Genomic DNA, 25651 nt, shown 5'->3' with positions numbered 1-25651 from the left:
AAAAAATGATATTCAAATGTAGGAACTGGGTTCTACAGTTTGAACCCCTGCTGTGTGTCCCCCATCTACATGTGTGAAGGTTAGTGTCTTTTCTGCAGGGAAGCTAATTATCCATAGTTTGACATTCCTGGGAGTGTGTAAACTTCAATTTTTTATTACCATATTATTGTTGTATGTTCTCTATAGATATGTACTTGAAAATGTATCAATTGACCAATTCGGCACATTTGGGCAGACTTGATACAACATTTTGAACAGTAACGCAATGGTTCATTGGATCAGTCTAAAAATGTGCACATACACTGCTGCCATCTAGTGGCCAAAATCTAAATTGTGCCTAGACCCCTAAGATTACATATCGGCCTTTCTCTTACATTTCAAAGATGAAAAAAAAACTAGTTTTCCTTTATATTATCTTTTACCAGATATGTGTTATGTTCTCCTACATTAATTTCACATTTCCACAAACTTCAAAGTGTTTCCTTTCAAATGGGATCAATAATATGCATATCCTTGCTTCAGGTCCTGAGCTTCAAGCAGTTAGATTTGAGTATGTCATTTTAGGCGAAAATTGAAAAGAAAAGGATCCGATCCAGGTTAATGAAAAAATGTGCATGAAAATGAGTCGTCTCTCAGTGAATGACAACAAATCTCTACTGTTGACCAATCACCGAAGAAAGGGCGTAGACTTCGGCTTGCCTGAGAAAACATTGTGTGCCCGAACAGACGAAAAAAACAAAAAGTCCAAAATGAACAAAAACGTCACAAAATGTAATTATAATATACTGTATGAAAGACCTCTTCTGAAACGTTTCGGCTGGGAAGCATGTGGACGCCTTTAGACAGACTGATGGTCCTTAAAGCTCAGACACACCAGTAGGATTGTCCAATGCTTGCCTGCCTACCGTACTTAGCACCTCAGGTGTCGGCAGTCAATCTCTTTTGTGTTCACACAGCAAAGTCCTTTGAATTCGTCATCCACTCAGTCTTGTTAAAATACTCCAAACCAGAAAGTGGCAGTAGTGTTATTTTTCATATATATATATATATATATTTTTTTACAATTTTTTAGTCATTTAGCAAACTCTTTTCCAGAGCGACTAACAGGAGCAATTATGGTTGTGTCTCGTTCAAGTGCACAGACAGATTTTTAGGCTCAGGGATTTTAACCAACGACCTTTCTGTTACTGGCCCAACGATCTTAACCGCTAGTTTGGCAATGCATATCCATTGCTTATGGTCTAGATTCCAAGCTATCTGTGCTAATGTTGCCATTTTGTAGAAAGCCCTTGTTGATACTAGCCCTTGTTGATACTAACTTGATAATTACCTAGCAAGATGACGAAGAAACAATTGAATTCACTCTCCATAATCCCATACTGCCAGTGCCAGCTCATAGCCAAATGTTTAGCTAGCTAGCTAATGTTAGCTAAGAACACTGCACAAACTCGGCAGCTAACACAGGCAGCTGTTTCATGGAAACTATTGTGATTTAATTACAATGTCAATATTTGCTTGCTACAGTGGTTAGCTAGCTTGGAGGAAGTATTTAGTGTTGTGTGCATTGCGTCTGTGCACTTAGCTCGCTACCATTACATATTACTACGGTACATTGCATATGAAGTGTGACTGGCTCATCTGTGGATGTACAGAGAAAATGCCCTCTTTTTTTCCTTTTTTGTTGTTGGCTCCCCCACGTGAGGGTTTGTGCTCTCTGATTGGCTCAAAGTAAAGTTGTTGGCCACTGGCAAACATTGCTACAAGTAGAATTGGCAGGTCCGTCACTACCGGGTCAGGACAGAGCAGGTACCGCTTTTGTTCTAGCAAGAGAAGGAATGGCCCCCCACTGTGATAAGTACCTATCGGCAGTGAGTACCAGTGTGTTTCATTTATTTTTTAATTTCACCTTTATTTAACCAGGTAGGCCAGTTGAGAACAAGTTCTCATTTACAACTGTGACCTGGCCAAGATAAAGCAAAGCAGTGTGACACAAACAACAACACAGGTGTAACAGTTGGAAGGTCAAAGGTGACTCACCCTGTAGTTTGAGATCCTCCAGCTCGATGACGGAGCGTTTGTCTTTGAAGTGTTCTAGAACCAGGCTCTGCAGGTCACCTGAAGAGCCCGGTTTGGGTTCCGAGGTGGCGAGGACGTCTGTGATGGTCTTCTTCTTCTTCTGAATACACACAAAGCCACAATTCCCACTTTTAACTCCAATGCAATTGAATGTAGGCACATTTTAACGGCAGTTCCTCTTTGGTACAGCAGGTGTCTCTTCAATGCCCTCCATCCTCAATCTTACCTTTCTCTTTTTCTTGGGCTTTTTTTCTCCTTCATCCTCTTTCTTCTCCTGAGCCATAAAACACTCCGTCTGTGATTTCTGTGTAGACAAATAGAATTGAGAGAAGCAGTACATAATCCAAACAAAAACACATAGAAGTCAGAAGTGTGAAGTTTACAACAAACTATTACATACCAGTGCAGTCTTCTTCTTGACCGGGACTGGGGTTTCTGTTACACTCTTCCTCTTCTTTCCTTTCTTCTCCCGTGGGGATGCTTGCTCTGTGGGCTGTTTCTCCGGTTCTTCACTCTCCTCCTCTCCCACGGGGGAATCTGAAAGAGCACAAAGTGCAACTTCTAGTGTGACTAATCAACCTCACTGGACAGGCATAGTTACAAGGTGCATTGTCACCAAGAGGAGTATACTTTGTCACCTTGCAAGCCAATGTTGTAACATACAGCCATACCAAATGCCTAGCTAGCTCTCATCCTCGCCTCTAATGCTGTGAAGTCATGCCCAGGCCCCATGGGAAAAGAGGACAGAAGAGAATGCCCGCTCGTAAATACCTCTATACCTCCTCTAAATCTGGACATTTCACAACACTGACTGGCCCCACCGTATTCACTATTCAGAGCCCCCCTCTTCTTTCACATTTCGTTACAGGCTTATTCTAAAATCGATTATTTTAGATTTTTTCATCAATCTACACACAATGACAAAGCGAAGAGTTTTTTTGATGTTGAAATTTTTGCAAAGGGCCTTGGTCAGGGAGGTGACCAAGAACCCCATGGTCACTCTGACAGAGCTCCAGAGTTCCTCTGTAGAGAACCTTCCAGAAGGACAACCAATCAGGCCTTTATGGTAGAGTGGCCAGACGGTAGACTCTCCTCAGTAAAAGGCACATGACAGCCCACTTGGAATTTGCCAAAAGGCACCTAATGGACCATGAGAAACAAGATGCTCTTGGAACCAAGATTAAACTCTTTGGCCTGAATGCCAAGCGTCATGTGTGGAGGAAACCTGGCACCATCCCTACGGTGAAGTATGGTGGTGGCAGCATCATGCTGTGGGGATGTTTTTCAGCAGCAGGGACTGGAGACTAGTCAGGATCAAGGGAAAGATGAATGGACCAAAGTAGAGAGAGATTCTTAATGAAAACCTTCTCCAGAGCGCTCAGGAACCCAGACTGGGGTGAAGGTTCACCTTCCAACAGGACAACGACCCTAAGCACACAGCCAAGACAACACAGGAGTGGCTTCGGGACAAGTCTCTGAATGTCCTTGAGTGGCCCAGCCAGGGCCGGGACTTGAACCCGATCGAACATCTCTGGAGAGACCTGAAAATAGCTGTGCAGGGACACGCTCCCCATCCAACCTGACAGAGCTTGAGAGGATCTGCAGAGAAGAATGGGAGAAACTCCCCAAATACAGGTGTGCCAAGCTTGTAGCATCATACCCAAGAAGACTTAAGGTTGTAATCGCTGCAAAAGGTGCTTCAACAAAGTACTGAGTAAAGGATCTGAATACTTATGTAAATGTGATATTTCAGTTTTTATAAATTTGCTAACATTTTAAAAACCTGTTTTTGCTTTGTCATTATAGGGTATTGATCAACACGAGTAGAGGTGTTTTCTAGACAGAATGTGTAGGCTGAATAGTTTATCAGTTGATAATATGTTTATAAGACTCCAACGCCTGATTCCCTCTTCATGTGTATACCACCAATAGTTCATTCTAATTCCCATGGATTCATAAGCCTATAAGGTCCTCTCACTACAATACAGACTGTGTGTCTGCATCTGGGCCCTCTACAATACAGATGACTGTGTGTCTGCATCTGGGCCCTCTACAATACAGATGACTGTGTGTCTGAATCTGGGCCCTCTACAATACAGATGACTGTGTGTCTGAATCTGGGCCCTCTACAATACAGATGACTGTGTGTCTGAATCTGGGCCCTCTACAATACAGATGACTGTGTGTCTGAATCTGGGCCCTCTACAATACAGATGACTGTGTGTCTGCATCTGGGCCCTCTACAATACAGATGACTGTGTGTCTGCATCTGGGCCCTCTACAATACAGATGACTGTGTGTCTGCATCTGGGCCCTCTACAATACAGATGACTGTGTGTCTGCATCTGGGCCCTCTACAATACAGATGACTGTGTGTCTGCATCTGGGCCCTCTACAATACAGATGACTGTGTCTGCATCTGGGCCCTCTACAATACAGATGACTGTGTGTCTGCATCTGGGCCCTCTACAATACAAGTGAGTGTGTGTCTGCATCTGGGCCCTCTACAATACAAGTGACTGTGTGTCTGCATCTGGGCCCTCTACAATACAAGTGACTGTGTGTCTGCATCTGGGCCCTCTACAATACAAGTGACTGTGTGTCTGCATCTGGGCCCTCTACAATACAGATGACTGTGTGTCTGCATCTGGGCCCTCTACAATACAGATGACTGTGTGTCTGCATCTGGGCCCTCTACAATACAGATGACTGTGTGTCTGCATCTGGAACCTTATAGACAGAGGCCATGCCCGAATATCCATACTATACATACATAAACTGCATACTATTTACTCATTGTCACATACCATTTAGCACATAGCGTTTAGTAAAAAGTATGCAGTACGCCACGGCAGCAACGCAACAGGGGCTCCTGATTGGCTGAGGAAGTGGGGTGGGGCCGAGTGAGGGTGGATTTTTCCAAATTCAACCGACATGCATTAAATCAGCCTGATAATAGCTAATTTCCCATTAGATTAATTTCTCTACACTGAATAGATTAGGAATTGAGTTATAGACCTACTCAGGCTGGTTATAGGCAAACTATCACATTAGACCTATACCTTAGTAGCCCATATAGCCCCTCTATCCTATTTAAAAAGGACTGAAGACAGAAACAGAATTTGGTTCCATTTCAACATATTTATTAGTGAAACCAAAGTGCTGTAACATACAAATGTAATCAAATAGCCTAGTACACACATCAACACTTCAAATGTTCAAATCAAAACACTGTTGTACAGAAGCACGTGGACAGCCGGGTGCATCACAAATTCAGAACTGCTGGAAAGCAACATAGTAAACTAAAGCACTGATCATTGGGAACGAGATCAGAATGACTGCTAAGGCTTAATCCATTAATTAAATAGGTAGCCACGCCTACAAAACTAAAACAATCAAACGGCCTGATTAACATGACATCAACAACACAGCCACATCCTGAGTCCCCGGTGCCCACACATTCTGAAATCAAAAGATCGTTTAGTATTTAGTTTAAAAGCTGACGAAGACCACGAGAACAATAAACACTTTCCAGTGAGAAAACAGACACGCTTTGGGTAAACATTTTGTTGAAAGACTTTTGTTTTCAAAGACGTAGCATACGATGCAATACTCGTTATCATTTTAAGGAGAACACAATCTACTTTGCCTACATTTGAACAGCACTGCAGAAGCTTTGGGTACCTTCCCAATGAAGAAGACAAATTGTTTTGTTTGGCGGCTTGAATGGATTATGGAAAAGTGTGCATCGAAATCTACCAAATGAAGAGCTGAAATAACATCCTGGCTTTTAAACCATAATCGATTCTCAAAATGTCGCATACTATTAAACATTCTATTTTCGCCCACCGTGGCGAACTCTTCAACCTCAGGATGTGGCCTGTCCCAAAGGTCCCTCACAGTGTTCTACAGGAGCCCCATTGAGAGCATATTGTCTGGCTGCATCACAGCCTGGTACACGTACTCCACCAACGTGGATCGCAAGGCACTACAGAGGGTGGTATGCTTAGCCGAACCAATCATTGGGTGCAGACTGCCTGCCCTCCAGGACACCGACAACACCAGGTGTCGCAGGAAGGCCAAGATCATCAGAGACCTCAGCAACCCGAGCCACGGCCTGTTCTCCCCCGCTTCCATCAATAAGACGCGGGCAGTACAGGAGCATCATGACAACAACTGGAAGACTGGCCAAGAGCTTCTAACCCCAGAACATCAGGCTGCAGAATATCCACTAGTCAGCTACCTGCTCCCCTGTTCCCTTCTTTAGTGTAATTCACATTTAACTGCATATTTGAGTGCCAGCAGCATACCACCCTGCATACCACTGCTGGCTTGCTTCTGAAGCTAAGCAGGGTTGGTCCTGGTCAGGCCCTGGATGGGAGACCAGATGCTGCTGGAAGTGGTGTTGGAGGGCCAGTAGGAGGCACTCTTTCCTCTGGTCTAAACAAAGATCCCAATGCCCCAGGGCAGTGATTGGGGACACTGCTCTGTGTAGGGTGCCGTCTTTCGGATGGGACGTTAAACGGGTGTCCTGACTCTCTGAGGTCATTAAAGATCCCATGGCACTTATCGTAAGACCCCGGACACCGGGGTGTTAACCCCGGTGTCCTGGCTAAATTCCCAATCTGGCCCTCAACCATCACGGTCACCTAATAATCCCCAGTTTACAATTGGCTCATTCATCCCCCTCCTCTCCCCTGTAACTATTCCCCAGGTCGTTGCTGCAAATGAGAACGTGTTCTCAGTCAACTTACCTGGTAAAATAACAAATAAATATCTGGTCCTTTAATGGTGCATCTAGTGATGGTTCTGTACTGCTGCTGCTCATGACAAATAATAGATACAAATGATATACTTCTGCCAGGTAAGCCTACTTTGCAGTTAACATTTAATTAAATAAGGCTTGGGTGAAAAAAAACATTTCAACCCACAAGACAGTTATCACATCAACTGGCTACACACGTAGTGACAGACAGGTGCAATATTACTGGAAATGTATTAACAGACAGTGTGTTAGGATTGGCTTTTTAAGTCAATAGTGGCTAACCAGAGGTAGGATAATGTAAACGTCACGTTGATTACATAGTAGCTGGGAGCTTGCGGTATCTGATACTTGTGAAATTTGTTTATGACACTGTGCGATGGAACACATTAAAAATTGCATGTGCTTTCAGAATTATTTGGCGAGCTCCTCTTTGGTGAACTATGGTAGCTCACCATCGACCTGTTGGAGACCTCTGATTTAGAGTAATGCAGTGGTATATGTTTGGAGTAACACATGGGTGTCCACTGATCTTTTTAGTCCACTCACTTTGCAGGACGGTTGGTTCATGCTCTGAGTGTCCAGCATAGCTGACAGTGACGTGCATTAGCCAGACATGCAGCTCAAAATACTACAATGACAAACTGCACCGTCGACCAACTGCGGACCGACTGGAGAGTGTGTGTGTGAAGGTTAACCACTTTCTCCATATTGGTCACCCTGTTTTGTCCTCTCTGCCCCCATCTCGATCTGTCCCTCGTTCTCCCACCATCACTTTTCAGTCAGTCCATCTGTCCAGGGGAGAGAGGGTAGGGGGTTTGTGGGTTTAGGCACTGGGGGGGTCGTAGTTAGGGCTGTTGTAGTTAGGGCTGTTGTAGTTAGGGCTGTTGTAGTTAGGGCTGTTGTAGTTAGGGCTGTTGCGGTGACCGTATTACCGCCACAACGGTCAAGAGGTACAAAAGCAGTCAAATTCCACGTGACCGTGTAGTCATGGTAATTAGGCTTCTCCCAGCTCTGATGCTGCTGATGGTCATTAGTAGCCTACCAAACTTGTTAACTGCTTGTTCTCAGCACTCTATTGTCTCTCTAATCACTGACATCAATGCAAATGTAATCAAAAATCTAATCAAAACACTTCATGAGAGCCCATGAGCTCATGTTGCGCAACATTTCTATAGGCTATTCAATTGCGCGAGAAAAGAGCCATGACCTCCACTAAAAGGATCAGCTTTCTATAGGCTAGGCCTACTATATTTATTTCTCAACTTTCCTAATACTAAGCACATTAATTATATTTACAACAGGAATATAGTCTACCTGGCTGGCATGAAAATAAACCACGGGGAAAAGCGTCCTCCATACGCTAGTTAAGTTCATAGATTACATATTTTTCCCAGCTGCCCCAGTTTTGATACAGGTGCATGATAATGGTCCATTCTAAATCAAAACAAATTTCACACATATTATTTAGTATACAGTACCAGTCAAAAGTTTGGTCAAACCTACTCATTCAAGGGTTTTTCATTTTTTTTTTTTTTTTTTTTTACTATTATCTACATTGTAGAATAATAGTGAAGACATTAACACTATGAAATAACACATATGGAATCACGTAGTAACCAAAAAAGTTAAAACAATAAAATATATCATATATTTGAGATTCTTCAAAGTAGCCACCCTTTGCCTTGATGACAGCTTTGTACATTCTTGGCATTCTCTCAACCAGCTTCATGAGGAATGATTTACCAACAGTCTTGAAGGAGTTACACATATGCTGAGCACTTGTTGGCTGCTTTTCCTCCACTCTGTGGTCCAACTCATCCCAAACCATCTCAATTGGGTTGAGGTTGGGTGATTGTGGAGGCCAGCTCATCTGATGCAGCACTCCATCACTCTCCTTCTTGGTCAAATAGTCCTTATATAGCCTGGAGGTGTGTTGGGTCATTGTTCTGTTGAAAAACAAATGATAGCGGGACTAAGCGCAAACCAGATGGGATGGCGTATCGCTGCAGAATGCTGTGGTAGCCATGCTGGTTAAGTGTGCCTTGAATTCTTAACAAATTACAGTGTCACCGGCAAAGCACCCCCACACCTCCTCCATGTGGAAATCATCCGTTCACCTACTCTGCGTCTCACAAAGACACGGCGGTTGGAACCAAGAATCTCACATTTGGACTCATCAGACCAAAAGACAGATTTCCACCTCTCTAATGTCAATTGCTTGTGTTTCTTGGCCCAAGCAAGCCTCTTCTTATTATTGGTGTCCTTTAGTAGTGGTTTCTTTGCGACCATGAAGGCCTGATTCACGTAGTCTCCTCTGAACAGTTGATGTTGAGATGTGTCTGTTACTTGAAGTCTGTGAAGCATTTATTTGGGCTGCAATCTGAGGTGCAGTTAACTCTAATGAACTCATCTTCTGCAGCAGAGGTAACTCTGGGTCTTCCATTCCTGTGGGGGTCATGAGAGCCAGTTTCATCATAGCGCTTGATGGTTTTTGCAACTGCACTTGAAGAAACTTTCAAAGTACTTGACATTTTCCGGATTAACTGACCTTCATGTCTTAAAGTAATGATCACTGTGCTTTTAATGTGTAAAAATAGACAACATTTTAAGCTAAATATTCTGATCTGTTGCGTCAGATTTTTTTAATGCTAGTGGTTGTATTGATTTGTATTAAATTGACAGGCTAGTGGTTTTGCTGTTTGTTAGGCCTACTCATCTTGTTGGCTGATAAAGTAAATGTGGACAGTTTTTCCAATATCTTCAATATGCATCTCGGAATTGGATAAGGAAGCGCGCAGTTGCGTCCACAATGTGTTGGTCTTCACTTGTAGCCTGTGAGAAAGACCCGATCACGTGATGGAGCACAGAGTACTCAGGGAGAAAGACACCGCCCACTGGCCGCAAAAGGCATCGATTTTTTTAGGGTGCATTACGGCCACACAAAGGGGATGCCGCCGTGAAATTCTAGACATTATCAAGTGCTTGTCAAATTGTGAATGAGAGACTATTGGAGTGTGTACAGCCTGCGCAAAAAAAAACTAAGCAGAGATCATGCTTTTCAAGCAACTTTTTTCAAATCAGAGTTGCATCACGCAGCCTTACAATGTACTAAAAATCAAAACATATAGCCCAACGTTTGTAGAACAACTAAAGTTACATTAATAACTCTAAATTAAGCATATAGGAATAGCTATCTTTGTTAACTGCTCAACACAGAATAGTCGTATGTGCACACTCCCTCAAATCGTTTGGAGAAAATATCCTTTCTATTTTATTCAGCTTTGTTCAATGGTATTCTTCTTACCATAAAATAATGCCACGGAATTCTAAGCAAATCTTGTCTGCTAAATGAACTAGTGTAGCCCAGCCATTTGGCATAACCAGACCAGAACCTAACATAAGGACAACTCAGAGTATTCTGTTCTGTTCTTCTGAAATAGACTACATTTTCTTCATATCACGCTTCTTTAGACCTGTCAAAAAATAAATAATGGACTTACTGTGGAGGTGTAGGCTATATTACATGGATTTATTCGACTTTTTAAAATGTAGATGTTCCAAAGGTCTGCATCAGTGTGTGGAAGCCAGGAGATGCTAAACGTGTTTATGTTAATTAACGACCAATTACCGTGAGACCGACAGTTATTTACTTGACAATCACCGGCTGACTAAATTTCCTGACCGCCACAGCCCTAGTCATAGCAGGAAAGAGGGTGTGTGTGTGTGTGTGTGTGTGTGTGCGCGCATGTTACATTTAATTAGGGCCAACTCATTTCTGCATGGTAGGTCTGATCCTATCCACTCCTCCCTGGCCCCACCCCTTCCCTCTATCCTTCTTTACAGTCATCTGTCAGGGCAATCGCTCCCTCTCTCCATCCGTCCACCCTCCCCATCCCATCTTTAAGGACCAAACCACACACTCTCCATCTCACACAGACACACACATCCCCCTCTCTTTCCTTCCTATCTGGACATCTGAGGAAATGTGAGGACACAAGAGAGAAAAGAGAATAAAGGAGAAGACAAAACACGGACAAGAAGAGCGCATAAGGGGGATCATTTTATTGGATGACAGTGAAGGAGAAGGAGTACCAGACGGAGTAGCACAGCCAAGGCCTCACAGAATCACCTGTCTGGTCCATCAGCCCTGCAGGTACGTTGGCCTGTCTATTAACTGGTCTGGTGTTAACCCAGGTTGACAGATAGAAAGTCAGACCAGTTAAATGGTCTGTCTGAACACTGGCTTTGTAGACAGAGTTGCTCTCATAGAAATAGAACCTCCTCTGGGCCGGTCTGCGGTTGCCCTGGGCCGGTCTGCGGTTGACCTGGGCCGGTCTGCGGTTGCCCTGGGCCGGTCTGCGGTTGACCTGGGCCGGTCTGCGGTTGACCTGGGCCGGTCTGCGGTTGCCCTGGGCCGGTCTGCGGTTGCCCTGGGCCGGTTTGGATAGAGCTCGTTTTAGCTGCTGTTTATTTCTCAGTTCTAAAAATTGTGATTGTCTGCTTCTCAAGTTTGACTGCCTTCAAACTCCTAACACAGTCGATGTGTGAGGATCTGAGTGTGTGACTGACTGTGTGAAACTGAAATGATGCCCTTTCTTCTGTCTGGTGCTGGGAAACAAGGACTGACTCACCAAACACAAGTCCCTGGTTGACTTTGAACAACCCAGACTATTTGTGCGCCAAGGGAATGTAGGATAAACGATGAACCAAGAACTGTATGTCTAATGAGTGCAGAGAGACAAATCCAACTCTAATCTCTATAAGCCACAAAGACCCCCCTGACAACCGGTCAAGCAGTATCGGTGTGTGTGTGTGTGTGTGTGTGTGTGTGTGTGTGTGTGTGTGTGCTGAGCCAATTCAGCGAGTGTCTGACTGATTTTAGGATTATGCTGGAGGTCAGGTTTACCTTGACAAACCAAACACTATAACGTTGGGGGTCTAAAAACAGGAAAGGCATATGTGTGTGTGTGTGTGTGTGCGTGTGCGTGTGTGTGTGTTAGGGATGGGCATTTGAAATAATTTCACTAGTCAAATAACATATATATATATATATTCAGATATCTGGATAGTCGAGTTTGACACGGGAGGGAGAGAGTAGCCATACAGACTCACGTTAGTTAGACAAACCTGTAGATGCCATAAGTTATCTATCATTCCAGCTGGTAGTGCCTGTCTTGACAGCGTCAAATCAATGTTAAAAAAGCTAGTTAAGATAGCCAGCTAGCTAGTTTGCTATCTAGGCAAAAATGGTTACTGATTGTTCAATGCACTTCCCATCCTAGTCTACAACAAGTCCATTTAGATGAAACAGCCTACCTGATGGTTTCTCATTGTAGCCCACTCCTCATTTAACTTAATTCTGTCATTTTAATTCCATCTTGCATTGATTAAAGATCTCCTGTGTTGCTGGCTACACATGGGGCCACTGACTGTAGACAGCGCATGTCAAAACTACATTCAAAAATGTTGTTTTATTGAATTAAGAATTTCCAAATGTCATGTGTGTATCAATGTCACATAGATTTAATTTATTTAGACAATGCGTTTTCATTGTTAAAATAGGCCTATGATTTTTTTTGATTTTTTTATGAATACTCTTGCAAGTATTCAAATACTAATGTACGGTCTAATATTTTGACTTTGAATAACCGTGACCATCTCTAGGTGTGTGTGCATGTTTTAAATGTGTACCTGTGTGAATGTTTGTGTGTAGTATGGTCAGTAGGGGAACCGAGAGCCTTGGTACAAGGGATACATTTCTCCCCCATGGAACACCGGAGAGATCAAATTTCCCTCCAGAATACCTGGAGGTGACTCTAGGAAAAGAGCTCTATTAATACAACATTCTAACGCTAGAGCACACTATGCTAATGCTAGCACAAAAACCCCTCAGAGCAGCTGGACTGCTAAAGCTAAATCAGATTTAAAGCCACTAGCGAGGATGCTATCAATGATCAAATACATGCAGTACATACTATGGCTACACAACTACGGTAGCCTAGTATGTAAATATGCTAATAAAAATACATAACTCACAAAAAGACCAACATTGCCATAAAAAGCAAACATGTTTCTTCAGATTATTGCTTCAGAGGCCTTTTATCCCCCGCCAAGGGAGAAACAAGCTAGGGGAAACACTGCTAGGCTGTGTGTATGTATGCCTGTCTGTGTTCTCGTCAAAAAGTACCGACGGGCATTGGGCACATTCAATCCCTCATTTACACAGAGTGACGTGTGAACAGTAAAAATACCCCCAATGATGCATCCCACAGAGGTCGCTCCTAAAAGTCACTGGCATTTTGGGACCAACGACTGTCACACATCTGGGACCAACGACTGTCACACATCTGGGCCCATCGCGCCACACACACACACACACTTCTAGGCCAGTCCTACCAAACACACACAGGTCGTCCAGGCTGGAAAGGTGAAAGGTCAGAGGGGGGTGATAATTGGCATCCCTCTCTATCATGTCATGTTGCTTATTGGGACATCCCAAAATGACACAGGGGGCGTAGCGCCCTAAACACCCTCATTAGAGACACAGGATTAGAGAGCCTATTTTACACCCAGGACCACATTCTGACCCCAACAACACCAGAGACAGAGACAGAGACAGAGACAGAGACAGAGACAGAGACAGAGACAGAGACAGAGACAGAGACAGAGACAGAGACAGAGACAGAGACAGAGACAGAGAGAGAGAGAGAGAGAGAGAGACAGAGAGAGAGAGAGAGAGAGAGAGAGAGAGACACAGACAGAGAGAGGTGAATAGAGGAGAGAGAGGGAGGGAGGTGGTATGAGAAAGAGAATGGAGAGCAGAGAGAGTTGGTGGACGGGGAAAAATGAGACACACACTGCCCAAGTTCATTCCAGACAATATCCTACAGAGTTAAGGGGTAGGGAAAATTACCCACAGCATTTACATTTTAGTCATTTAGCAGACAGACTCATCCAGAGTAGAGGTCGACCGATTAATCGGAATGGCCGATTAATTAGGGCTGATTTCAAGTTTTCATAACAATCGGAAATCTGTATTTTTGGACACAATTTTACACCTTTATTTAATCTTTATTTAACTAGGCAAGTCAGTTAAGAACACATTCTTATTTTCAATGGCGGCCTAGGAGCGGTGGGTTAACTGCCTCGTTCAGGGGCAGAATGACAGATTTTTACCTTGTCAGCTCGGGGGATTCAATCTTGCAACCTTACAGTTAACTAGTCCAACGCTCTAACCACCTGATTACATTGCACTCCACGAGGAGCCTGCCTGTTACGCGAATGCAGAAGAAGCCAAGGTAAGTTGCTAGCTAGCATTAAAGTTATCTTATAAAAAAAACAATCAATCAATCATAATCACTAGTTAACTACACATGGTTGATGATATTACTAGTTCATCTAGCGCGTCCTGCGTTGCATATAATCGATGCGGTGCGTATCGTTGCTCCATTGTGTCCCTAACCATAAACATCAATGCCTTTCTAAAAATCAATACACAGAAGTATATATTTTAAACCTGCATATTTAGCTAAAAGAAATCCAGGTTAGCAGGCAATATTAACCAGGTGAAATTGTGTCACTTCTCTTGCGTTCATTGCACGCAGAGTCAGTGTATATGCAACAGTTTGGGCCGCCTAATTTGCCAGAACTTTACGTAATTATGACATAACATTGAAGGTTGTGCAATGTAACAGGAATATTTAGACTTATGGATGCCACCCGTTAGATAAAATACGGAACGGTTCCGTATTTCACTGAAAGAATAAACGTCTTGTTTTCGAGATTATAGTTTCCGGATTCGACCATATTAATGACCTAAGGCTCGTATTTCTGTGTGTTATTATGTTATAACTAAGTCTATGATTTGATAGAGCAGTCTGACTGAGCGGTTGTAGGCAGCAGCAGGCTCGTAAGCATTCAAACAGCACTTTCCTGCGTTTTGCCAAAAGCTCTTCGCTGTGCTTCAAGCCTATCAACTCCCGAGATTAGGCTGGTGTAACCGATGTGAAATGGCTAGCTAGTTAGCGGGGTGCGCGCTAATAGCGTTTCAAACGTCACTCGCTCTGAGACTTGGAGTAGTTATTCCCCTTGCTCTGCATGGGTAACACTGCTTCGAGGGTGGCTGTTGTCGATGTGTTCCTGGTTCGAGCCCAGGTAGGAGCGAGGAGAAGGACGGAAGCTATACTGTTACACTGGCAATACTAAAGTGCCTATAAGAACATCCAATAGTGAAAGGTTAATGAAATACAAATGGTATAGAGAGAAATAGTCCTTTAATTCCTATAATAACTACAACCTAAAACTTCTTACCTGGGAATATTGAAGACTCATGTTAAAAGAAACCACCAGCTTTCATATGTTCTCATGTTCTGAGCAAGGAACTTAAACGTTAGCTTTCTTAAATGGCACATATTCAAATCAAGTTCAAATCAAGTTTATTTTATATAGCCCTTCGTACATCAGATAATATCTCGAAGTGCTGTACAGAAACCCAGCCTAAAACCCCAAACAGCAAGCACATTGCAAACATATTGCACTTTTACTTTCTTCTCCAACACTTTGTTTTTGCATTATTTAAACCAAATTGAACATGTTTCATTATTTATTTGAGGCTAAATATATTTTATTGATGTATTATATTAAGTTAAAATAAGTGTTCATTCAGTATTGTTGTAATTGTCATTATTACAAATAAATAAATAAAAATGGGCCGATTAATCGGAATCGGCTTTTGTTTGTCCTCCAATAATCAGTATCGGCGTTGAAAAATCATAATCGGTCGACCTCTAATCCAGAGAGACGTACAGTAGTGAGTGCATCCATTTTATTTTTTCATACTGGTTCCCAGTGGGACCCCTGGCGTTGCAAGAGCCATGCAGCCACACGGGACCACATGAATGCCCTCATTTCCTAACCCCTGATCCTCCCTGGTCAGACCAGATGGTTATAGGCTGTTCTGGTCACAGATAAGGCTAACAGGTGAATGAGTTCACAGGAGGGAGAGACGGGGAGAAATGGAGATGCCTGGTTTAAATGGGAATCATTAATGTTAATTGGTTTTTGAGATGATCAATAGATTGAGGCAGAAATCAGCTGAAACCAGACAGGCACCATGTTGTTCACTGGGCACTGTTGTAAAGTCATGATCAAATCACAGACTGGTTTTGAGTACTGTATAAGAACCAGGTGGACTCTTGAAAATACACACACACACCAAAAACACGTGCAGACACACACCAAAAACACGTGCAGACACACACCAAAAACACGTGCAGACACACACCAAAAACACGTGCAGACACACACCAAAAACACGTGCAGACACACTCCGGGTGATTATCCCTGCGGGGCAGAAAGGCCTAAGTGCCCTGAGTAAAGCTCTTAATCACTAACAGAGCTAACTATTAGTCTGATTAAAGATACCACTCAGCCCTGCAGGATATCAACCGCTGTGTGCGTGTGCAATTTCAACACGATTAATCTCACTTGAGATGTTATATGCGTAACATTAACATCCATTGGTAGTGGACGAGGTGAGTAACCTCCTAATACAATATAAATCACCCTAAGCACCTGCAAAAGAGGTGTATAAAGCCTAACTCATCAACACAATTCCTTTTAAAGCATCTTTCTGTCTTCCACTCTCCTGGCTAGACAACAAGTACACAGCTGCCAGGTAAACTGGGTTTGGTTCTGAATTCTACAGTACCACTGAGCACTATGATATCCCAGGCCCATTTCTCATCATGTTCACTTTGACCTTTCAGGTCAGCAAAATAACATGTTTCCGTGTTTCATAAATTCTAGATAACTTTTTTTAATCAATGAAGTGGTTAAAAATCTATACTTCATCCCAGGTCAAGTAGAAATGGCCCATTTTGCAGTCCAGAGAATATATTGATGACGTTGAGGCCTGTTCTTTCTTCCTCCTTTAGACACTATTGAACATCCGTTATTGTTAAATCAATAGCGAATTTAGCAAACTACAGGCACAAATTAAACAACCCTTTTAACTGTCAGTGAAAGATGTCCGAGATTGAGGAAACGTGTTTGGGGAGATTCTCTGCTCATGAGGTCAAGAGACATTTTCCTCCCCTACTGAAAAAGGGTAAACCATTTGTTGACTCTTTTTAGGTAGTTTAAGAGTATAAATCTAATGTTAAATGGAGTGTTAGGAAGTGACAAGTTCAGGAAAGGGGAGAGGCACAGGTTGTAGACTGTGAAATGGATCAACCACTAGCCTACAGTCTATTTAGTACAATGGATGATAAGAGTTCCCTAGTCACAAGTGGCATCACAACAGAATAGGCTAAATGCTGCCCCCTATTGGATTGACCAACACATTAGCTCTCACATGAGACAGATGGTAATGAACTGGAGCAAGCTTTTTAATTCAGGCAAGTGTCAAAACACCCCAATGATTTAAACTGAATAAGAAATATACACGGGGTACAAGTACTGCATATCGACTGATGGTACTTAGTGTATATAGTCATTGTTACTCAGAGGCTGCTGCCTACATACAGGCTTGAAATCACTTGCCACTTCAATAATGCAACTTTAATGATGTTTACATAGCTTGCATTACTCATCTCATATGTATATACTGTATTTTATATACCATCTATTGCGTCTTGCCAATGCCGCTCTGTCATTGCTCATCCATATATTTATATATTCTTATTCCATTCCTTTACTTAGATTTGTGTGTATTAGGTAGTTGTGGAATTGTTAGATTACTTGTTAGATATTACTGCACTCTCGGAACTAGAAGCACAAGCATTTTGCTACACTCGCATTAACATCTGCTAACCATGTGTATGTGACCAATAAAATGTGATTTGATTTATTCATAACGTTATTATTTTTCTATCGTTTCTCATTTTTCTCTCTCTGCATTGTTGGGAAGGGCCCGTCAGTCAGCATTTTACTGTTAGTCTACTACACCTGTTGATTACAAATCATTTGGCAAACACATTTGATTTGCTTCTATTTTCTTAGTAAGACAGTAATACAACACATCCTTAAGTGCACAAACTGTGTAGCGTCATTTCCCAGCTGGTTCTCTTGCCCCCTCTCGTGATGTAACATCCAGGATAGTTAGCCTTGGGTTTATTCACAACGCAGGGGTACAGAATCATATAATCATTGACCTGTGATGTCAGAGCGGTTGCATGTGATATCCATGTGTCTATGAGGGCCAAAGCACATCTCTGAGCTCTCTCTTTCCCCCTGACAGATAGTGTGTGATGTTTAATGTTTAAGATCACTCCAGCCTCTCTCTATCATCTCTGTAGCACTCTGATGCAATGCCAGAAGAATCTACAACCTGATGGCTGTGGATGGACGGCAAGTGTGTGTGAATGTGCAAACCTGACTACCTTGCAAGCATACTGTATCCATCACAGACACACACACACACACACAAACACACACGTGGACTTTCACATGATTCCCCTATCCAGAGATTGTACTAAGCTCTCTTGACAGAAGGTCAGTCTTTATTTTGCAGCAGAGGACTCACACCCCATTTTATATCCTCAGTCCAAAATGTAAACGACATGTCATTACATCACAATGACCTTCAAATGGACTGTGCTTTTCCATGTTACAGTGTTATGGTTGACAGGCTTATATCCTGTATTTCTACAGTCTGAAAGAGTGGTTTTAGGTCTGTTTAAAGCCAAGAGACTACACCCAGCCAAGAAAATAACCACTCAAATTGTAAAAATATATTACCCACTGGGAGGGCAGTTCTGCCAAAATAAGAACAATAAATAAGGCCCATTAAGCTGATGGGAAGTTTCGTATGCATCAGTCATGAGTATGTGAGAGCGTAGCACTAGCCATGCATGTGTGAAAGAGGCCAGCAGTTGGAATGCTCCAAGACAAGAAACAGAGAGACAAACCCCACAAAGAAAGAACTGTTTCATAAACGGTAAAAAGCCTATAGAACGTCTAACCATTCCAGCAGTATGAGACTAGTAAAAGCTACAAGGCAAATCTGTTGTGCAAGGCGACTTCATCGCAATGGTTGCAATTTAGTTAATTCCCATGAATTGTGATTTTTCTCTCATACTGTTTCTAAAAGGTAGAAGGTGGTTCACAACATTCACCGTAGACAATTCCTGGACTGTAACCAATAGATCCCTTTTCCTTCATGCACAGTGATTTGAAAGAATTGGAGTGCTGCGGGGGATATGGTGGAGTAGACCTATCAGTGGCCATGAAGGGAGGGGGACGAGGATGGCCAACCGAAATATTGAACACTTTCTGACAGCAGTTCAAAAACAAACGCCTCAGAAGATGGAAAGGAAGGGGATGTTTAAAAAAGGTTTTCAATTCTCTGGTGGGCGTGTCATTAGATGCAAACATCTATCACAGGTGCAAACCCAATGTTTAATGTTAAATATTTGGAAAAACTTTATTGCTCATGACTTATTCCTCTGGTCCAATTCCATGAAGAGGATATTGTAAAACGTCATATCTTTGAAAACTGCCTCACCCCCGAGATTCCATAAAACCTTACTTCTCCGAGGGCCGCTGAATACTAACTTGTCAGCTAACATGAGTGAACATAGCTTTAGTAATTCATGCATTGAAGTCAAGGCAAAGACGCAACCCGAGACTCCCCTGCATCCTATTGATTAACCACATCAATAGGCATTAACAGCTCCTCAACACATGACTTCATAAAAGGTCAATAGGGTTCAGCTAATTCATGTGCTGTGTTTTTCCATCACAGCTGAGCTTTAAGGCTGATCTCAGTGGTAATGGTTGGCTGTCTGAAACGTAACTTGGACTCATGTCACTAATATAAGTGTTTTACGATCAGTAGAAAACCTGAAGTTATGATGTAATCTATATTGTGCTAGGTCTATGGCACAGAAACTTTGCCTAAATAATTGTACACCGACTTATTTGAAGTTGATTCAAACAATGTCATGTAAACAGGTCATGCAGGATGAAAGTTTCCTAATCTGCATGACTACAGCAAATGTTTACTAAAGCAAGAATGATGGAATTGTTGGGAGAGCCATTATTTTCCCTTTGTTGTGTTGGTTGTGGGTAAGCGAGCTCCTGGAACAAAGACTGTTGTTGGGTTCTAGAACTCCTGCAACAAAGACTGTTGTTGGGTTCTAGAACTCCTGCTCTTGGAACCAATAATGTTGTTGGGTTCTGCAACTGCAGTTGGAACCAAGACTGTTGGGTTCTAGAAATTCTGCTCCTGGACCAAAGGAGTTGTTGGCTTCCAGAAATCCTTCTCTTGGAACCAAATGTGTTGTTGGGTTCTAGAACTTCTGCTCCAAACAGGTGATCTACTGCACTACTGTTCCAATATGTCTGACACGTTTACTAGCTCTCTATAAAAGCAGAAAACTGAGACAGAGAGAAATAAAAAGAGAAGTGAAGGACTCTCCTGCTGAGAAAGAGGTAACTGAGCCATTTTCTAACAGATGAGAGGTTAGGGGAAGGTGATGACAGCCTTGTTCCATTGTTAGAGGAGCTGAACAGAAAGAAAAATGACAGGAGGGAACCAACTCATCCATCCTCCCTAGACAATGACCACAGTAGGGCATAATCTTGACCATGGCACCTACAAGTAGCCACCTACACCCCAAAACTCCTATCCCCCAACGTGTACGCCAGGGCATAATCCTGACCATCTACTCGGGGATCATTTAACTCTAAGGTATCATTTATCCGTCACAATAAGTCTTACAACCAGGCACGCTGTCACCTACACGTCAGCTTTTGTAAAACACCGATTTAAGGAACGTTGATGTGTGCCATCTTAACCCTGGCACGAGAGGAGCGGGAGGGAACCTCAACCTGAACCCAAGCCTCCCATAACAGGTGGGTATTACATCGGTGTATTGGGAGTGAATTGGTAGCGACAGGCTGGACAAGCCAGGCCTTCTCTCAGCCTTTTATTAATGGTTTATTAAACATGTACTAGACCTTTCCATGGTTAATTAGTTTAAATGGTTACATAACAGGGTTCAGAACATCAGTGAATAAATGTGCATTCATAGACTGAAGTCATGTTTATATTAATCAAGCTTTAAGATGGTATTTAAGAGGGCAGGAGAGTGGTGAAAGTGTGTGTGTTTCACCATGTACAATATTAGAGTTATTTAAGGGTTGGGTGCTGAACGGGTGTGTACACGTGACCATGTTTTTATTTCGAGGTGTTAGTGATTTTGGATCCCGGGGCAGCCTGTAGAAGGGGAAGACCGGGTCGACGCGGGCAGCTCTCCATGGTTAAGAAAATAAACCAAGGAGCCAATGGGCATGTGGCGCTGCCATTCTGTCTGCCAGGGGAAAGCCCTCAACTGGGTCCGTGACGAACACAGACACTGCACATGTACTGGGCTGAACTTACACTTAGGCGTTTGTTGTGTATGAGCAAATGAGTCTGCATTTGTCAAGAGATTAAGCGTATAGGCTAGGCTATAAGCCGGAGTGCATATCTGTGAGTGTGTCCAGATGAGTCCTGTGTGTGCGTGCAGAACTCAGCTGTGTCTCTCATCATTAGGCACAGGGAACACAGAAGTGCAGATGTAATGGAAAGCAGGATGGACAAGAGAACATGAACTGGTCCACGTGAAACACAGACCAGGCCAGCAGATAGAATATAATTTCTATTAACTTCTTATGGCTGCAGGGGCAGTATTGAGTAGCTTGGATGAAAGGTGCACGGAGGTGCCCAGACTAAACGGCCAACTCCTCAGTCATAGTTGCTAATATATGCATATTATTATTAGTATTGGATAGAAAACACTCTGAAGTTTCTAAAACTGTTTGAATTATGTATGTGAGTATAACAGAACTCATATGGCAGGCAAAAACATGAGAACAAATCCAAACAGGAAGTGGAAATTCTGAGGCTGGTGGATTTTCAACTAAGATCCCATTGAAATCACAGCGAGAAATGAATGGGTTTGCACTTCCTGCGGCTTCCACTAGATGTCAACAGTCTGTAGAACTTCTCCGGTTGGAACGTTATTCAAGATTTATGTTAACAAACTATAGTTTTGGCAAGTCGGTTAGGACATCTACTTTGCGCACCACACAAGTAATTTTTCAAACAATTGTTAACAGAAAGATTATTTCACATAATTCACTGTATCACAATTCTAGTGGGTCAGAAGTTTACATACACTAAGTTGACTGTCCCTTTAAACAGCTTGGAAAATTCCAGAAAATTATGTCATGGCTTTAGAAGCTTCTGATAGGCTAATTGACATCATTTGATTCAATTGGAGGGGCATCTGTTGATGAATTTCAAGGCCTACCTTCAAACTCAGTGCCTCTTTGCTTGACATCATGGGAAAATCAAAAGAAATCAGCCAAGACTTCAAAAAACAATTGTAGACATCCACAAGTCTGGTTCATCCTTGGGAGCAATTTCCAAACGCCTGAAGGTACCACGTTCATCTGTACAAACAATAGTACGCAAGTATAAACACCACGGGACCACGCAGCCATCTTTCCGCTCAGGAAGGAGATGCGTTCTGTCTCCTAGAGATGAACGTACTTTGGTGCAAAAAGTGCAAATCAATCCCAGAACAACAGCAAATGACCTTGTGAAGATGCTGGAGGAAACAGGTACAAAAGTATCTATATCCACAGTAAAACGAGTCCTATATCAACATAACCTAAACGGCCGCTCAGCAAGGAAGAAGCCACTGCTCAAAAACTGACATAAAATAGCCAGACTACGGTTTGCAACTGCACATGGGGACAAAGATTGTACTTTTTGGAGAAATGTCCTCTGGTCTGATGAAACAAAAATAGAACTGTTTGGCCATAATGACCATCGTTATGTTTGAAGGAAAAAGGGAGAAGCTTGCAAGCCGAAGAACACCATTCCAACCGTGAAGCACGGGGGTGGCAGCATCATGTTGCGGGGGTGCTTTGCTGCAGGAGGGACTGGTGCACTTCACAAAATAGAAGGCATCATGAGGCAGGAAAACTATGTGGATATATTCAAGCAACATCTCAAGACATCACTTAGGAAGTTAAAGCTTTGTCGCAAATGGGTCTTCCAAATGGACAATGACCCCAAGAATACTTCCAAAGTTGTGGCAAAATGGCTTATGAACAACAAAGTCAAGGTATTGGAGTGGCCATCCAAAAGCCCTGACCTCAACCCTATAGAAAATCTGTGGGCAGAACTGAAAAAGCGTGTGTGAGCAAGGAAGCCTACAAACCTGATTCAGTTACACCAGCTCTGTCAGGAGGAATGGGCCAACATTCACCCAACTTATTGTGGGAAGCTTGTGGAAGGCTACCCAAAACGTTTGACCCGAGTTAAAGAATTTAAAGGCAATGCTACCAAATACTAATTGAGTGTATGTAAACTTCTGACCCACTGGGAATGTGATAAAATAAATAAAAGCTGAAATAAATCTCTCCACTATTATTCCACATTCTTAAAATAAAGTGGTGATCCTAACTGACCTAAAACAGGGAATTTTTACTAGGATTAAATGTTAGGAATTGTGAAAAACTGAGTTAAAATGTATTTGGCTAAGGTGTATGTAAACTTCTGACTTCAACTGTAGCTAGGTGTAAAATAACCCTAATTTATAAGACAGTTCTTATTTTATCTTTCAATGACATTCGCAACTCAACAATCATCTATTTGGTAGCTATGAGACCTGTTGGCAAAGATGACGATAACTAACCCTTTTATCTGTGGTGTTCGCAAGCTGTGTTGGTCCCATGTTTCATAAGCTGAAATAAAAGATCCCAGAAATGTTCCACACAGAAATGTTCTACACAAAAGGCTCCCTTCTCTAACATTTTGTGCACAAATTTGTTAACAACCATGTTAGTGTGTCTTTGTCCTTTGCCAAGATAATCCATCACACTGACAGGTGTGGCATATCAAGAAGCTGATTAAACAGCATGATCATTACAGAGGTGCACCCTGTGCTGGGGACAACAAAAGGCCACTCTAAAATGTGCAGTTTTGTCACACAACACAATCCCACATATGTCTCAAGTTTTACGGGAGTGTGTAATTGGCATGCTGACTGCAGGAATGTCCGCCAGAGCTTTTGCCAGATAATTGAATGTGAATTTCTCTACCATAAGCCGCCTCCAATGTCATTTAAGAGAATTTGGCAGTACGTCCAACCGGCCTCACAACCACAGTATGGCGTTGTGGGGGCGAGAGGTGTGCTCGCCCCATGGTGGCGGTGGGGTTATGGTATGGGCAGTCATAAGCTACGGACAACAAACACAATTGCATTTTATCAACGGTAATTTGAATGAACAAAGATACCGTGACAAGATCCTGAGGCCCATTGTCGTGCAACTCATCCGGTGCCATCATCTCATGTTTTAGCATGATAATGCACGGCTCCATGTCGCAAGGATTTGTACACAATTCCTGGAAGCTGAAAATGTCCCAGTTCTTCCATGGCCTCCATACTCACAAGAGCATGTTTGGGATGCTCTGGATCGACGTGCACGACAGAGTGTTCCAATATCCAGCGACTTCACACAGCAATTGAAGAGGAGTGGGACAACATTCCACAGCTCACAATCAACAGCCTGATCAACTCTATGCGAAGGACATGTGTCACATTGCATGAGGAAAATGGTGGTGACACCAGATACTGACTGGTTCTCTGGTCTACGCCCTACCTTTTTTTAAAGGTATCTGTGACCAACAAATGCATATCTGTGTTCTCAGTCATGTGAAATCCATAGTTTGATTGATTTCCATACACACACACGTTCAAAAGTTTGGGGTCACTTAGAAATGTCCTTGTTTTTGAATGAAAAGCAATTTTTTTGTCAATTAAAATATCAAATTGATCAGAAATACGGTGTAGACATTAGTAATTTACAACATTAACATTCTAGCTGGAAACGGCAGATTTTTTATGGAATATCGACATAGGCGTACAGAGGGCCATCATCAGCAACCATCACTACCGTGTTCCAACGGCACATTGTGTTAGCTAATCCAAGTTTATCATTTTAAAATGGCTAATTGATCATTAGAAAACCCTTTCGCAATTATGTTAGCACAACTGAAAACTGTTCGTTCTGATTAAAGAAGCAATAAAACTGGCCTTCTTTAGACTAGTTGAGTATCTGGAGCATCAGCATTTGTGCGTTCGATTAAAGGCTCAAAATGGCCAGAAACAAAGAACTTTCTTCTAAAACTCGTCAGACTATTCTTGTTCTGAGAAATGAAGGCTATTCATTGCGAGAAACGGCCAAGAAACTGAAAATCTCGTACAACGCTGTGTACTACTCCCTTCACAGAACAGCGCAAACTGGCCCTAACCAGATGATGTCCTTCCATACAGACATGACATGCTGGAGTGACGCTCCTACTCAAATGTTGTTGATCAGTAGGGTAATGTAAGTCCCAAATGGAAAGCAAACAGACGGTCATCTGTAGCACCATAGTCTCCACTGATCAGCTAAAACAAGCTTAATAAAGCGATGCATGCATACACTACTATTGAAAATACATTCACCTGTATTGTGAGTAGGCCTATGCCATCTTGATTGACCCAGTGTATCAAGAGATTTCCCATTCAAATAAAACGATTACATTATGTTGTTAGATTGATTTTACCAAAGTAAAATGTTTGATTTTAAATTTGATGCATTAGTACATATATGGCTGTCTCTGGGAAATGTCATCAACATTTTCTCATTTAATGACATTGAATATCGGCCATTGGCATCCTTGACCCCCCCCCCCCAAAAATAAAAAAAATGTGGTATTGGCATCGGACCCAACAAAATCCTTATCGGTAGTTCTCTAATAGGTCC

At 42.5% G+C, this 25651-nt stretch overlaps 1 protein-coding gene across 1 annotated transcript in view; it reads right to left on the bottom strand.

The window, feature by feature from the left end:
- cmss1 (cms1 ribosomal small subunit homolog) overlaps positions 1-25651 on the bottom strand; it is a 68463-nt gene that overhangs the window by 2793 nt on the left and 40019 nt on the right. The window contains exons 2-4 of the mRNA XM_071354710.1: positions 2477-2613; positions 2303-2380; positions 2038-2176 (exon numbers count right to left, since the gene is read on the bottom strand). Of these exons, the coding sequence (XP_071210811.1) occupies positions 2038-2176; positions 2303-2380; positions 2477-2613 (354 nt within the window). The remainder of the gene's footprint in view (positions 1-2037; positions 2177-2302; positions 2381-2476; positions 2614-25651) is intronic.

Source organism: Salvelinus alpinus, chromosome 20 (assembly GCF_045679555.1).
Source record: "Salvelinus alpinus chromosome 20, SLU_Salpinus.1, whole genome shotgun sequence".
In the NCBI taxonomy this organism is placed as follows: Eukaryota; Metazoa; Chordata; class Actinopteri; order Salmoniformes; family Salmonidae; genus Salvelinus; species Salvelinus alpinus.
The sequence above is the reverse complement of the archived record's forward strand: the minus strand, read 5'-3'. Positions and strand labels throughout refer to the sequence as shown.